At 41.0% G+C, this 13,288-nt stretch overlaps 1 protein-coding gene across 4 annotated transcripts in view; it reads right to left on the bottom strand.

Moving 5' to 3' along the window:
- Nucleotides 1-3,479: 3,479 nt before the first annotated feature.
- The window catches only part of MIX23 (mitochondrial matrix import factor 23), a 64,011-nt gene continuing 54,202 nt past the window's right edge, over nt 3,480-13,288 (bottom strand). For 3 of the 4 annotated variants that reach the window (XM_045000855.1, XM_045000864.1, XM_045000865.1), the window contains 3 exons: nt 7,294-7,353; nt 5,190-5,346; nt 3,480-3,771 (listed from right to left, as the gene is read on the bottom strand). In XM_045000855.1, the coding sequence (XP_044856790.1) occupies nt 5,263-5,346; nt 7,294-7,353 (144 nt within the window). In that variant the 3' untranslated portion in view covers nt 3,480-3,771; nt 5,190-5,262. The remainder of the gene's footprint in view (nt 3,772-5,189; nt 5,347-7,293; nt 7,354-13,288) is intronic. The other variant, XM_045000858.1, reaches the window with a different exon arrangement.

Here is a 13,288-nt window from a genome sequence, read left to right as displayed (position 1 = left end):
AATGCAACTTACAAATGTAGATTGTTTGTTACATAACTGCACTCAAAAATGAAACAATGTACAACTTGAGAGCCTACAAGTCCACTCAGTCCTACTTATTCAACCAATTGCTCAGACAAACAAGTTTGTTTAGATTTATGGGAGCTAAACTGCCCACTTATTATTTACAATGTCACCTGAATGCGAGAACAGGTGTTCACAAGGCACTTTTGTAGCCGGCACTGCAAGGTATTTACGTGCCAGATATGCAAAACATTTATACGCCCCTCCATGCTTAAACCACCATTCCAGAGGACATACTTCCATCCTGATGATGCTCATTTAAAAAAAATGCACTAATTAAATTTGAGACTGAACTTCTTGGGGGAAAACTGCATGTCTCCTGATGTTTTACCCGCATTCTGCCATATTTCATGTTATAGCAGTCTCAGATGATGACCCAGCACATGTTCATTTTAAGAACATTTTCAGTGCAGATCTGACAAAACACAAAGATGGTACCAATGTGAGATTTCTAAAGCTAGCTACAGCACTTGACCCATGAATCTGAAGTGCCTTCCAAAATTTGAGAGAGACGAGGTATTGAACATGGTTTCAGAAGAGTTAAAAAAGCAACGTTCCGATGTGGAAACTACAGAACCCAAACCACCAAAAAAGAAAATCAACCTTCTGCTGGTGACATCTGATTCAGATAATGAAAATGAATGTGCATCAGTCCACACCGCTTTGGATCGTTATTGAGCAGAAGCCGTTATCAGCATAGACACATGTCCTCTGGAATGGTGGTTGAAACATGGAGGGACTCATGAATCTTTAGTGCATCTGGCACATAAATATCTTGCGACGCCAGCTACAACAGTATCATGAGAATGCCTGTTCTTATTTTCAGGTGACATTGTAAACAAGAAGTCAGCAGCATTATCACCTGCAAATGTAAACAAATTTGTTTGAGCAATTGGCTGAACAAGAAGTAGGACGGAGTGGATTTGTAGGCTCTTAAGTTTTACATTGGTTTTTTTATCTATATTTTTAGTCCAGTTATTTTTTGTACATAATTCTACATTTGTAAGTTCAACTTTCATGATAAAGAGATTGCACTACAGTACTTGTATTAGGTGAATTGAAAAATACTATTTCTTTTGTGTGTTTTTTACAGTGCAAATATGTGTAATCAAAAATAATATAAAGTGAGCACTGTATACTTTATATTCTGTGTTGTAATTGAAATCAATATATTTGAAAATGTAGAAAATATCCAAAACTATTTAAATAAATGGTATTCTATTAACAGTGCATTTAGTTACAATTAATTTTTAATCACACGATTAATCACAATTAATTTTTTTAATCACTTGACAGCCCTAAAATCTTTATTCTTTCTGCTTGTGCAGTTTATTACTTCTACCATAAATACCACAAATTTCTTTCTCTCTTCAAGAAATCTGTCTCTCTCTATTTCTCTTATATTATATAGTATATCTTTTGTGACATTATATTGTAGTAAAGGTACCTTCCCTTACTGGTTTTCTCCTCCTTCCTCACTTGTCTCTTTAAATATTTTTTTAGCAGCTTTTAGCTTTTGTGTAAGTCAAGATATCGTGTTGATAATTCTTGTTCTTCGTAGCTCCCTAGCCTGTTTAGGTACCACGTATCCCCCTCCATACACTGTACTGTGTTATCCCCACAGCTGATACATTTTAGCTCTGCTCTTTCTAGTTTTCATATGAATGCTCCCCTCCACATTTACCACCACACCTTGTTTTACCTCTACATACATTTGTCACATATCCAAACTTTTGACACTCCTAAAATCTCAAAGGGAGTGGAATACATTGTTTAGATGTTGTTTTCACAGCTGAGAGTGGTTTACCCCCCTCCCCCACCTCAAATTAATTGCTTACTGAACAACACCTGGTCCCCCTCTATAGTTTTTTTTATTATTATTATTTAATCTTCAGTCATTTCCAGTGACTTCTCGTTTCCATCATACATTTGGGTGGCTAGCAATCTTTTATTTTTCCTAGAATTTTAATGTTCAGCAGTTTTTCAACCAGTTCTTTACTGGCACACTGTACCAACAAATCTCCACCCTGTAATCTTCTAGCTCTTAATATTGCCCCACTACTTCTCCTAAATCATTTCAACTATCTTCAAGGAATTAGTCACCTATCTTTACTTCCTTATTCAGTGATTTGGCACTGGCAGTATTGTGGTTTCCCACCCTACTCTTTGTTCCTGCTGATGTGTCTGTTCTTGTCTTCTATTTTGCATCCATTCTTCATTCCTAGCTTCTTCTCCCTCACATTCTAGAGTGACTTCTGTGCTATTCATCCTGCTTTTCCCCAGTCTCCAGGGCACAGCTATTCTCCACCCACCTGCCAGCCCAGCCCAGCCCAGGGCAAATCTGCCTGGATGACCCTCGAGGAGGCAACCAGATAACTTCATGTGCCTCCTTTGGGTTTACATAGTGATTCGAGCCAATCAGAGAGGCTGAACATCTCCTCCCATCAGGACTGTGGCAGGACCTACTCACTCCTGCCTCTGCTTGAGTCCACAAACAGCTCAGAGACCTTTATGCTAGTAAAACACCCAGTGCAGTTTGTTTACAATGTTGGTTCCCACCACCCTTGTACACTATACAGCCGTACTCCTACAGTCATACGGAGCTCTCGGCTCCTGAGGCAAGCAAGGAAGAGCAATCCCTCTCACTTCTTTCCTGAGCCCTTTTGTATCCTCTGCCTAATGGCTTAATTAGCCTTCCAGCTCCCCTCCACCCACCAATTAGGCACAGCTCATCTTCCAAGCAAAGTTTAGTTACTAAACACTATGGCCAGTTTCACTGATACCACAAATAAGCACATTTAAAGTCTACAGCTGCAGTTCTTCTCTCACCAACTCCTACCACACTGGTGTGCTCATCAAACTGGTTTCAAAGATGCTCCAGAAAGGGGGTTTGGCATTAATACTTTCATCAGTGATCACTGTTAAAATGGCATAGGTGAAAAAGGATTTGGGTGTCTCATTCCTGTCCCCATCACAAAGCCATCATGCAGTTTATTCCATTTAGCAATGTCTGCTCAAAAAGAAATCCAGAACTGCAGTAGGAGATAATATAGATCCAGGTTCAGGAAGCAAGGAATTATATATAGGGGGTCTGCAGGTCAGGACTGAAGTGTACTGGCAAAGCTGTGTCTGTGTATAACCTTACAGCACTATCGCCTGTGGTAAATGGTTCAAGACAAAGCCGTTAGTTTCCTACTTTCATAAGCACTAAACTCATTCAAACGATAAAGTTTATATTTTTTTGACCATGTCAGGTCACACTCAAGGGTAGACTAGATTTATCCACCATGCTAAAGGTGAAACCAGTAATACAGGAAGACCTTCCTGGTGCACAACAGAGGGAGCAATTCTCTATTACCTCTTCCCCTTCTAGAGCTCCTCTGGGTTGGGGCACTCAAGAAAGTGGTAGTATCTCATTCCATCTGAAATTTTTTTAATAGTTATAAAATGTATTAGTTTTTTCACATTTTGTACAAAATAGGAGTTGGTTTCTCTTAATTAGGAGAATCAGCTGAATGTGAGATTTTAATTAGATGAGTCTGAAAACAAAATGAGACTGGGTTCTCCTGTTCTGAAAAGGTCCCTCACAGCTTGCTCCATGTCTCTTCAGCTTTGCTCTCATGATTGTAGAACAACTTCAGGTGAAGCACCCTTGTATCACTGGCCCTTTGGAGGCTTGTAGTGAATTCTGCAGCGCTCGTTAAATACCTAGGAGACCAAAAGAAAAAGGGAGTCATTCCTTGTAATAAGCCTCCTCAACACAACAGAAGCTGGGGCCAGGACTGTAAATTCTCCTTTTCTACAGCGCACATGTCAAAACTATGACTGACGACTGACCTTGCAGCATTAATGATTGTCACTACTCTCTGAGAGCTGTGGCCTATTCACCTTCCCTGCAGGTCAGTATTCCAACACTTGCAGCCTGGTACTAAGAGACTGCATAGTACTAGAGGTGCTCATTTTCAGATGAGACAAAACTAAGATCCTAACAATTTGTGGTCACTAGCCTGTGGCATGTTTCACAAGAGGAAAAGCATTGCGTACTACATTCTGTCAGTCTCAATTCACGTGGGCAGTTTAACTGAATACAACTATTCTTTAATTTCTGAGCTAATCTGTTGTGTTGTATCACTGTGTTGCTCAACAGATGCCATGTTGCACACCAGAGGTGGGGCATTATGGGTCACACCAGTCTGTAAAAGCTTTGTAGAGGTATTGTATAGTTTGCAATCAATTCAATGTTTTTGGATAAAAATAATTGACTACTTGATAGCAGTCTGCCCTTCAGGTGCACATACTAGCACTACTAGCCCTTGCAGCACTCACCTTCAGCAACATGCTTGGCTAAAATCTGGTAAATAGAACTAGTAACCTCAGATTCAGACTCAATACCTCTTCCTGCAATAATATGGTTTATCATGGAGATTTCTTAAGTAATAACCAGACCTGACTCTTACTTTTTAAGATCTGAGGCTGTGTCTACACTGCCACTTTCAGCGCTAAAACTTTAGTCATTCAGGAGTGTGAAAAAACACCCCTGAGTGACAAAAGCTTTAGCGCTGAAAACCGCCAGTCTAGACTGCGCTTTATCACTGGGAGCACAAAGCTACCACCCCTCGTTTGCGGTGGTTATTTTTTATTGCCAGGAGAGCTCTCCCCCAGCAATAAGCGTGACTACACCACCTACGTCACAGAGCTGCTGTGGTAGCGCTGCTGCAGCTGCACTGTAACGTGGGCAGCGTAGACATACCCTAAAATAGCATGAGCTGTAATGCATGCGTCACACATTCTTACCACCAACTAGAAGGTTAAGGTATTTAGTGTTCAGCCAATTACAGCTCATTTTATAGAGGTACTTAAAACTCTTTTAGAGTTGTCCCTTTCCACAACCCCATGTTCTCTGGATTGAGCTCCTAGTGGGGGGAAAGGATCTTTAGGGCCTGCCACCAACCTCAGCAAAAAAACTAAGTTTGCAAAGTGCACAGCTTCAGATTCTACTTTCAAAGTTCTGTTCAATACCTGCTCCGCCTGATAAGAGATTTTAACATGCAGCTCCCACCTCTCAGGTGAGTGCTCTCATCCCCTCCCATTTTGTGTGCAGTTCAGCGTGCTCTGAGAACACCTACCAGATTGGGCCATGCAGGCAAGACAGGCAGGGTAATGCCTAGTTTCACCTGGTTTGAGGATCCTGCTGGGGCTTCAGCATGAGATAGGCGCCTGGGCACCAAGACTGAGGCAGCCGTGTACATGCCCAGAGGAAGAAACTTCAAGTCCCTGACGCACCTAACGGCAGAAATGTAGGCTCTGAGTGATTTTTAGGTGACTCCAGGGTTAGGTGGCAGCTTAGCAGGGGTTTTCAGTGGCACCTAAATATTGGACTTAGGCACCTACGTTTCTTTGTGCATGTAGCCCTTGATGGCTAGATGGGTGGTATAAACCAGATTCAACTCTACTAGTAGACACTCCCATAAAACAGCACTCTTTTTCTGCTAAGCCACACCAACTTTCCAAGTTCCCCAGAGACATAGTATTCATTTCTCAGTAACTCCCAATTTGAGGCGAATGAGCTACAGATAATTAATCCGAACAGCAGCTTTCACTCAGTTAAAAATAATTACACTGCTGTGACAATGCTGTGCCTACTATTGGTTTCAGAGTTCTATTTTGTTTCACAGTTAGCTTTCCATTGATATGAATGGGAGCAATTCATACCTCCCTCAGAGATATCATTTCAGGCTGTCAGCAAACTGAGGCACAGATCAATGTATTGGGTAGAACTGTTGAAATACTTTGAATGACGTTTGTCAAATGCAACTTGAAAAAAAAATTAAAGTTGTCAATAAAAAAAAAAGTTATCAAAATGGCTTGTTTACAGGAAACAAAAATTCAATGACCATTTTGGTAATTTTTTTTTAGACAAAAGCATAAAACACTTCTGAAAAAATATTTTGAAGTGAAAACAATTTCACTTTAAAAAAAAAAACCAACCCTATTTTGCAACCAGCTCTAGTACTGGTTAGTGTTAATTTGCATTTTGAAGTTTCCTTTTCTGCCATAAGGGCTACATACTTTTTTTTTTTTTAAATGACAGTTTCAATTCTGGTGCACAATTTAACAGACACTTACAAAACTGGGCAATTAGGCAGCTATTTGTAATGTTGCACAACTGCATAAGATTAACAGTCTCTAATTCAATCAATGGGTTCAAAGCATTTTACAAGATCACAGTACTTTTTCCCAGAGAGACTAAGGCAGAAGGAAATTAGATTTACTCAGTCATACAGCAAGACACTGGCAGCAGTGGGGATAAAATCCCAGAGTCCTGGTTACTTATTCCTTACTCTCATCTGCACCAAACAAGAGAAAATCCATACCTTTTTTATCTATCTTGTGCTGTGCATCCCTCTTTTTTACATCTTGGGAGTTTCAGAATTTAAAAATGAGATAAAACTCTTACTGGTAAGAGCTTACTTAGACAGGATGTTTGGAACTTGACTCTGAGTACCAGAGCAGACAGCATAATGCATCCTGGCCTGATATCAGTATTAGCTGTCTCAAAAATCAATCTCCTTTCTTTAGGGAATACTGGAATGAAGTATGAGGCTGGATTAATTGACAAAGAAAGCTTTCTACCCCATTTGAAACGAGAAGAAGATCTTAGAAGTGAGATGCCCAGAAGTTCTAGTACTTGGCTTTAAAATGATCTTGGTGCTAGATTAACAACTCCAGAAACTGAAGGACTATTTTCCACAAAACTGGTATAGTATGGGCAGCAGAACTTCCCTCCTACACAGTGCCTCACTGCACCAGGGTGCTTCCATCTGGAGACGCAGAAGCTCCTTCCAGAGGTAGAAGGGAGTTCAGTCTTCCTGGCCCACTCAGTCCTAGGTATCTCCAACTGAGATGGCTCACAAGAAGGCCAAATAATGCCAAATGTGGTGGTGTTTGTGAAACAGATACTCATCCCCCAAGAGCTACACTGAGGTACACCAGCTCACTTCACAGAAACCACCAAACATAGGGAAAACATCTTTAGGGTTCTTTATCTGTAAATTAATGACTGCAGAGGGGGGAGGTGAAAGTGTGGACCTGGAGCCAGTTCCCTAGAACTGCCTACTTTATTTCTCCCCTCATCCCCTATTCACCCCTCCATAACAATCCAATGCATTATGGTCACACATCAGTTTAAACAGATAACATCACAGACTTAATAAAACGACTGTTCTGTACCTTCCAGCTTCTGTCGTTTACTACTTCTTCCACATTCAACTCAGACTGCATCAGCTTCAACTGCAAGAAGTGTGAGAGAAGACAGACACCATTCAGAGTCAGATATTAAGAACAGGCCCCCACAGTCACACAATGTGACCCTAAAAACCCCTCAATGTTAACTGGCAAAGGGTTCACTGTTCTGTAACAGTGACTCCTGACAAATTCAGTACACCTAGCACACTGCTTTCATAGTATCGATCTATAAAAAACGTCATGTGAGGGCTTCAATAAAAGTTGGGGTCATGCTGGTCATTAGTATCAGTGTGAGATGTATGCATAAATACCGTGTACGTACACACACACACACACCTACCTATAAATACACACCCACAGACATGTTCCCAAAGATGTCTGAATCAAGGTAAGGCTGACAAACACGTTTCTGCCAGACAAAGGATGCATATTCAATTGTCTACCTCTCGGTACAAATGTACAGTCAGCACTGTAAACCAACACAACAGAAGCCCTGTTTTCGTACGAAGTCCACACCAAGGAATACCCTGGGGGTCATCCTGACTCTGGGGACAAAACATGAATTTTGAGGGATACAAGGAGAAGGCAAAAAGCTCTTTATTCTGTACCTGAGGAAGTAACTGGCCAGTCTGATTACATTCATGAAAATGGGATCCTAATCTGCCCTGACTGGAAGCACTGCAAAGGACATTTAGGCAAGATAAGATGGCTTTTATGCAGATGGTTATGCTGTTTAAGTTTAGCTGCTAGAAAGCGTGTACATATTTTTTATATATAACCTTCCTCTTTCCATTATATAGGAACTGATCCTCAGATGACTCGAACAAACTGGTATTGTGATAAATATGAGGGGGGTGGGGGGCTCCCTTTTATGAACACCCAGCAAGCAGCTGCTCTCTAATTGCTCTACCTATAAAGGGTTAAAAAGTCTCTGCTATGTATTGGTAAAAGGAAGTGAATGGGCACCTGGCCAAAAGAGCCAATGGGAAGGCTGGAACTTTTTAAAATTGAAACAAGACTCCACTTTTATTTGTCTGTTGTTGTTCTGGGGGAGAGGCAGACAGGGAGCAGTTATGCTGTGAGAAGTTTGGGCCAGGTATGAAAAAACATCCCTATCATACCTAGAAACTACTCATCTAAAACCCCAGATATGTAAATAGATCAGGAAATGTCTAGGAAGACGCAATTAGGTTTATCCCTTTTATTTCTTTATGGCTTGTGGATTCCTGTGTGCTAACCCCAAGTGCTTTTGTTTTGCTTGTAACCTTTAAGCTGGACCTCAAAAGAGCTATTTTTAAAGAGCTTAATCCTTGTAGTTTGTTTTTTTAAATCCAGCAAAAGCCTAAATTCACAGATGTATTTTCTCCTTTAACTAAATTTACCTTTTTTAAGAACAAAATTGCATTTGTGTCTCTTAAGAGGTTTGTGCATATGTTGTTTAATTAGCTGGTGGCAACAGCTGATTTCCCCCTTCCCCCCTTCTTTCTCAGTTCTTTCCTGGAGGGGAGGTGAAAGGGCTTGAGGGTACCTCACAGGAAGGAATTCCCAAGTGCACCTTCCTGGGTTCTTAAAGGGGTTTTGCATGTGGGTGGTGGCAGCAACTACCAATCCAAGGTCAGAGAAAAACTGTAACCTTGGGAGTTTAATACATGCCTGGAGTGGCCAGTGTTAATTTTTAGAATCCTTGCTGGCCCTCATGTTCTGCACTCAAAGTGCCAGAGTGGGGAATCAGCTTTGACAGGTCTGTACACCATCCCTTGAGGATAGCAAACCTGGTATTAAAGGTAATAATTGGAGATATACCAGTCTCCTAGAACTGGAAGGGACCTTGAAAAGTCATCTAGTCCAGCCCCCTGCCTTCACTAGCAGGACCAATTTTTGCCCCAGATCCCTAAGTGGCCTCCTCAAGGATTGAACTCACAACCCTGGGTTTAGCAGGCCAATGCTCAAACCACTGAGCTATCCCTCCTCCCCTGTATTCCTGTAAGTAGCCAGAGGAGACAGGGGCTGGATATCACAGGGGAACGCTTCAAAGGAGCTCAGGAACTGAGATGCACCTATTGTTAGCCTACAAAGCAATGAGGGCTAGCATTGCCCTGAGGAGATTGTTTGGGTGGCTAATAGGCTGGTGTTCTCAGGGAGCAGACACTGAGTTAAACATCAGCATCTCTCTCTCTGGACACAGTGAGGTAACAAGGTGACTCTTAGTCCTGGGCACCCCAAGTTACACATACCATCACTTAAGAAGAGCAGCATCGTGTAGCTCGAAAGCTTGTCTCTCACCAACAGAAGCTGATCCAATAAAAAAAAATATTAGTGCACCCTTGTCTCCAATAGATTCTAGTAAATTTAAAAACCTCAAATTCTATTTTTTTAAAATCAGTTTTTACCACCCTGGAGCAAAATAAAGTTGCACAGGCCATGTTAATTTTGGCATTTCCTAATTTTGCATGATCAAGCTCCCCAACCGTAATATTCTTTAATTGTGTGCAATTTCTAGATTGTTTAGAAGGATTTTCTTTTTTCTAGTGTGTGGCACCATACTGACTCCTCCACATGTCATCAGCAGGGTCTGAACCTAGGTCCTATAAATCCATAGCACAGAGCACCACCACTGGAGCTAAAGGAGTGCCACTAATAACATTAATATTAGTAGACCAGCCACAAGAGGCAGAGGAAGACACTTTGCCACTGGCTTATACATCTGTTTTCCACACAGAAGAATCTTGGGGATCAGGATACCTGGCTCTGGAAGGGAGTTTGCTCTAGCACAGGGGTCAGCAACCTTTCAGAAGTGGTGTGCCGAGTCTTCATTTTGATTTAAGGTTTCGCGTGCCAGTAATACATTTTAATGTTTTTAAAAGGTCTCTTTCTATAAGTCTATAATATATAACTAAACTATTGTTGTATGTAAAGTAAATAAGGCTTTTAAAAATGTTTAAGAAGCTTTATTTAAAATTAAATTAAAATTCAGAGGCCCCGGACCGGTGGCCAGGACCAGGGCAGTGAGAGTGCCACTGAAAATCAGCTCGCGTGCCGCCTTCAGCAGTTAGACAGCAAAGATTTGGCACACTTACTCTGAAAGGCAGTGTGACTAAATTAACGTGTCTTGGGTCTGCGCAATTAGAGATGCTGTTCTACCCCCAGCTCTGCCAGAAGTGACCTTGGGCAACAACTCAGTTGCTTTCCTTGTAAAACGGGAGATAAGACTCCCTCACAGGACAGAGGTATGCCGCCTTACTCAACAAAAAGGGTCAAAGAATACACAATTAATACCACTCAGAGTTGGTACTAGAACACATGCTCTACCCTAGTGATCAAAGGCAGTGTTCAAAATTTAGTGTTACAAAGAAAAATGCCACTGCAATGAGAGTGGGGCCTTGCTTCACTCAGCCAACAAGCTCAGCACAGTTAAAGGCATGCACAAACTTGGATTTTCAAAACCTAATGACTTGGCCCTACCAGGGTTTATTTTCATGGGGACAGCAAAAAACACCTCTCTGCCCCCCGCACTAGGATTTCCTGCTAAATTTTGAGTCCCTGTCTCAAATTATAGGGGGCATTCTAGCTCTTTGAGGAAATGGTTAGAAAAAATTATTAGCAAAACTCTTTATTTTTCCCTAACCTTATCTGTAGAAGTAGCTGAGTAATTTTTCCTGAAGTTTTCTGAAAGAAAAAACACTCAGTCTGAGGCAGAGAAAAAAAAATTTCAGCCCCATCACTTAAAAAGTTTGGCAAAATTATACTAAAACTTCTAGAATAAAGAGGTCTAACTACATGTATTATCAGCTCTATCTATAACAGAGATTAGAGGACTGCTTTCCAGAATTGGACACTGCCTTTAGGAGTCCTATCCAAAGAGTAAATGTTGTAGAAATGGTCAAATGGAGCTGCAAGAAGTAGCTTTCCAAAGACACACTTAGAAGATGTGCAGCTGAAGCTGCCTTATATCTAGTGAAAAGTAATATCTTGGCAGTGAACATTTATTCTCTAGATTTGAACTACATGCTACAAGCACTCTAGGCAGCTTGAGCAAAGATTTGTCCCGGTTAGATAATAAACAAGTGTCCTCAATATCCAGACTACATAAATTTGTTTCTTCTGATAATTTGAGAAAAACCTATAGGTGAATGAATAGACTGGCTGAAATTCAAATCACAGATCTTTTTTATACTGGCATGCTAATTTTTTTTTTTTTTTACAACTTGTTAACATTATGAAAAATTTATGTGGGAGTCAGCCATAAGGCTCAAACACTTCAAGCTGATGTTGTAGGTACTGGTCAACATTTTCAAAAATGGGTCCCTGAAGCTGGGCTTTACATCTTTATTTAGATACCAAGAGACCCGATTTTTAAAAGCGCTAAACATTTCAGTGGGAGACTCAACAATTTTAAAAATTAGATCTCTTGCTTGAGTCTAAGGATTTAAAGGTAGAGATTTTCTAAGGCACAAATGGCAGTTAAGTGCCGAACTCGCACCGAAAAGTCAATGGGACTTTGGCACCAAGCTGCCATTTGTGCCCTAGCAAAAGCTCTCCTGAAGAGCCTAACCTTAAACTCTGATTTTTCAAGAATCTTATCATCCCTCCTTAAAGATTATAGGTATTACAAACATTATGTCCAAGGATCAAACAGATTCCCCCCTTTTAAGTACTTAATTCAAATCCCAAGGTGGCTGTTCATGAACAGATGGAAACACATGAAAATATTTTATACAGTAGAACCTCAGGAGTTAGAAACACCAGTTACAAACTGACCGGTCAACCCCCATGTCATTTGGAACTGGAAATACGCAATCAGGCAGCAGCAGAGACCAAAAAAAGTAAATACAACACAGTACAGTGTTAGACGTACACTACTAAAGAAATAAAGAAAAAGTTTAAAAAAAGATTTCACAAGATAAAGGAAACTGTTTCTGTGCTTGTTTCATTTAAATTCAGATGGTTAAAAGCAGCACTTTTCTTCTGCATAGTAAAGTCAATGTTCAGTTGTAAACTTTTGAAAGAACAACCATAACGTTTTGTTCAGAGTTATGAATAACCTCCCTTCCCCAGGTGCTCATATTGGATGTTCTTCTAAAAGGTACGCTCTAGGAATTATGTTGGGGAAGGTTCTATGGCCTATATCACACGGGGAGAAGATGTCAAACTAGATGATCACAATGGTCCCTTCTGACCTCAATCTATGAAAAGTCTTTTGAAGTAAGAGGTACAAATACAGGTATTCTTGAATGCTGATGTGACTGCCAGATGAACTTTCACATTACTCAAAAAAATTCCAGACTGTTCAAGATGTACCTAATTATCTAGAATTAATAACATGGTGGACTGATAAGTCTTCACAAAACACCCATTCAGAAAATTTTTACCATTTCAAAGTATAAATCATCTATTTAAGGAGAACTAAGTTGCACTTCCAAGGAATAATTGCTGTCCAAGTTGCTTTAACAAGCCAACATCCACACTGCCAGGCTCAATGATTTCAGATCTAAATGGAAGACTTCTCCTTGATCTTGGATAGTAGATAAGGAAGGACAGATAACAAGCACCAGAGATTCCAATGCTAGAGCCAAAACTTAAAATTGACATGCCCAAGTTGGAATAATCAGTAGACTATAGGTCTAGTCTTCCTGAGGATCCTGGGAATAAGAGCCACTAGAGGAAAAGCACATTGACTGACCCCAGGCCAGAGAAGTGCCATTCACCAGAATCCAGATCCCTGCTCCCTCTGGAACAGGATTTCAGATATACCTCTACCCCAATATAACGTGATCCTCGGGAGCCAAAAATCCCTACTGCATTATTGGTGAAACCCTGTTATATCGTGGTTGTGGCAGCAGGGCTCCAGCGGTGATTTAAAGAGCCCAAGGCTCTGGCCGCGGGGAGCCCCGGGCCCTTTAAATCACCACCCGAGCCCCACTGTCAGAGCCCCGGGGTAGCAGCAGCAGGGCTCTGACAGTGATTTAAAGGGCCCGGGGCG

This window comes from Mauremys mutica, chromosome 1, assembly GCF_020497125.1.
Source record: "Mauremys mutica isolate MM-2020 ecotype Southern chromosome 1, ASM2049712v1, whole genome shotgun sequence".
NCBI lineage: Eukaryota > Metazoa > Chordata > Testudines > Geoemydidae > Mauremys > Mauremys mutica.
This window is presented reverse-complemented; position numbering and strand designations above follow the sequence as displayed.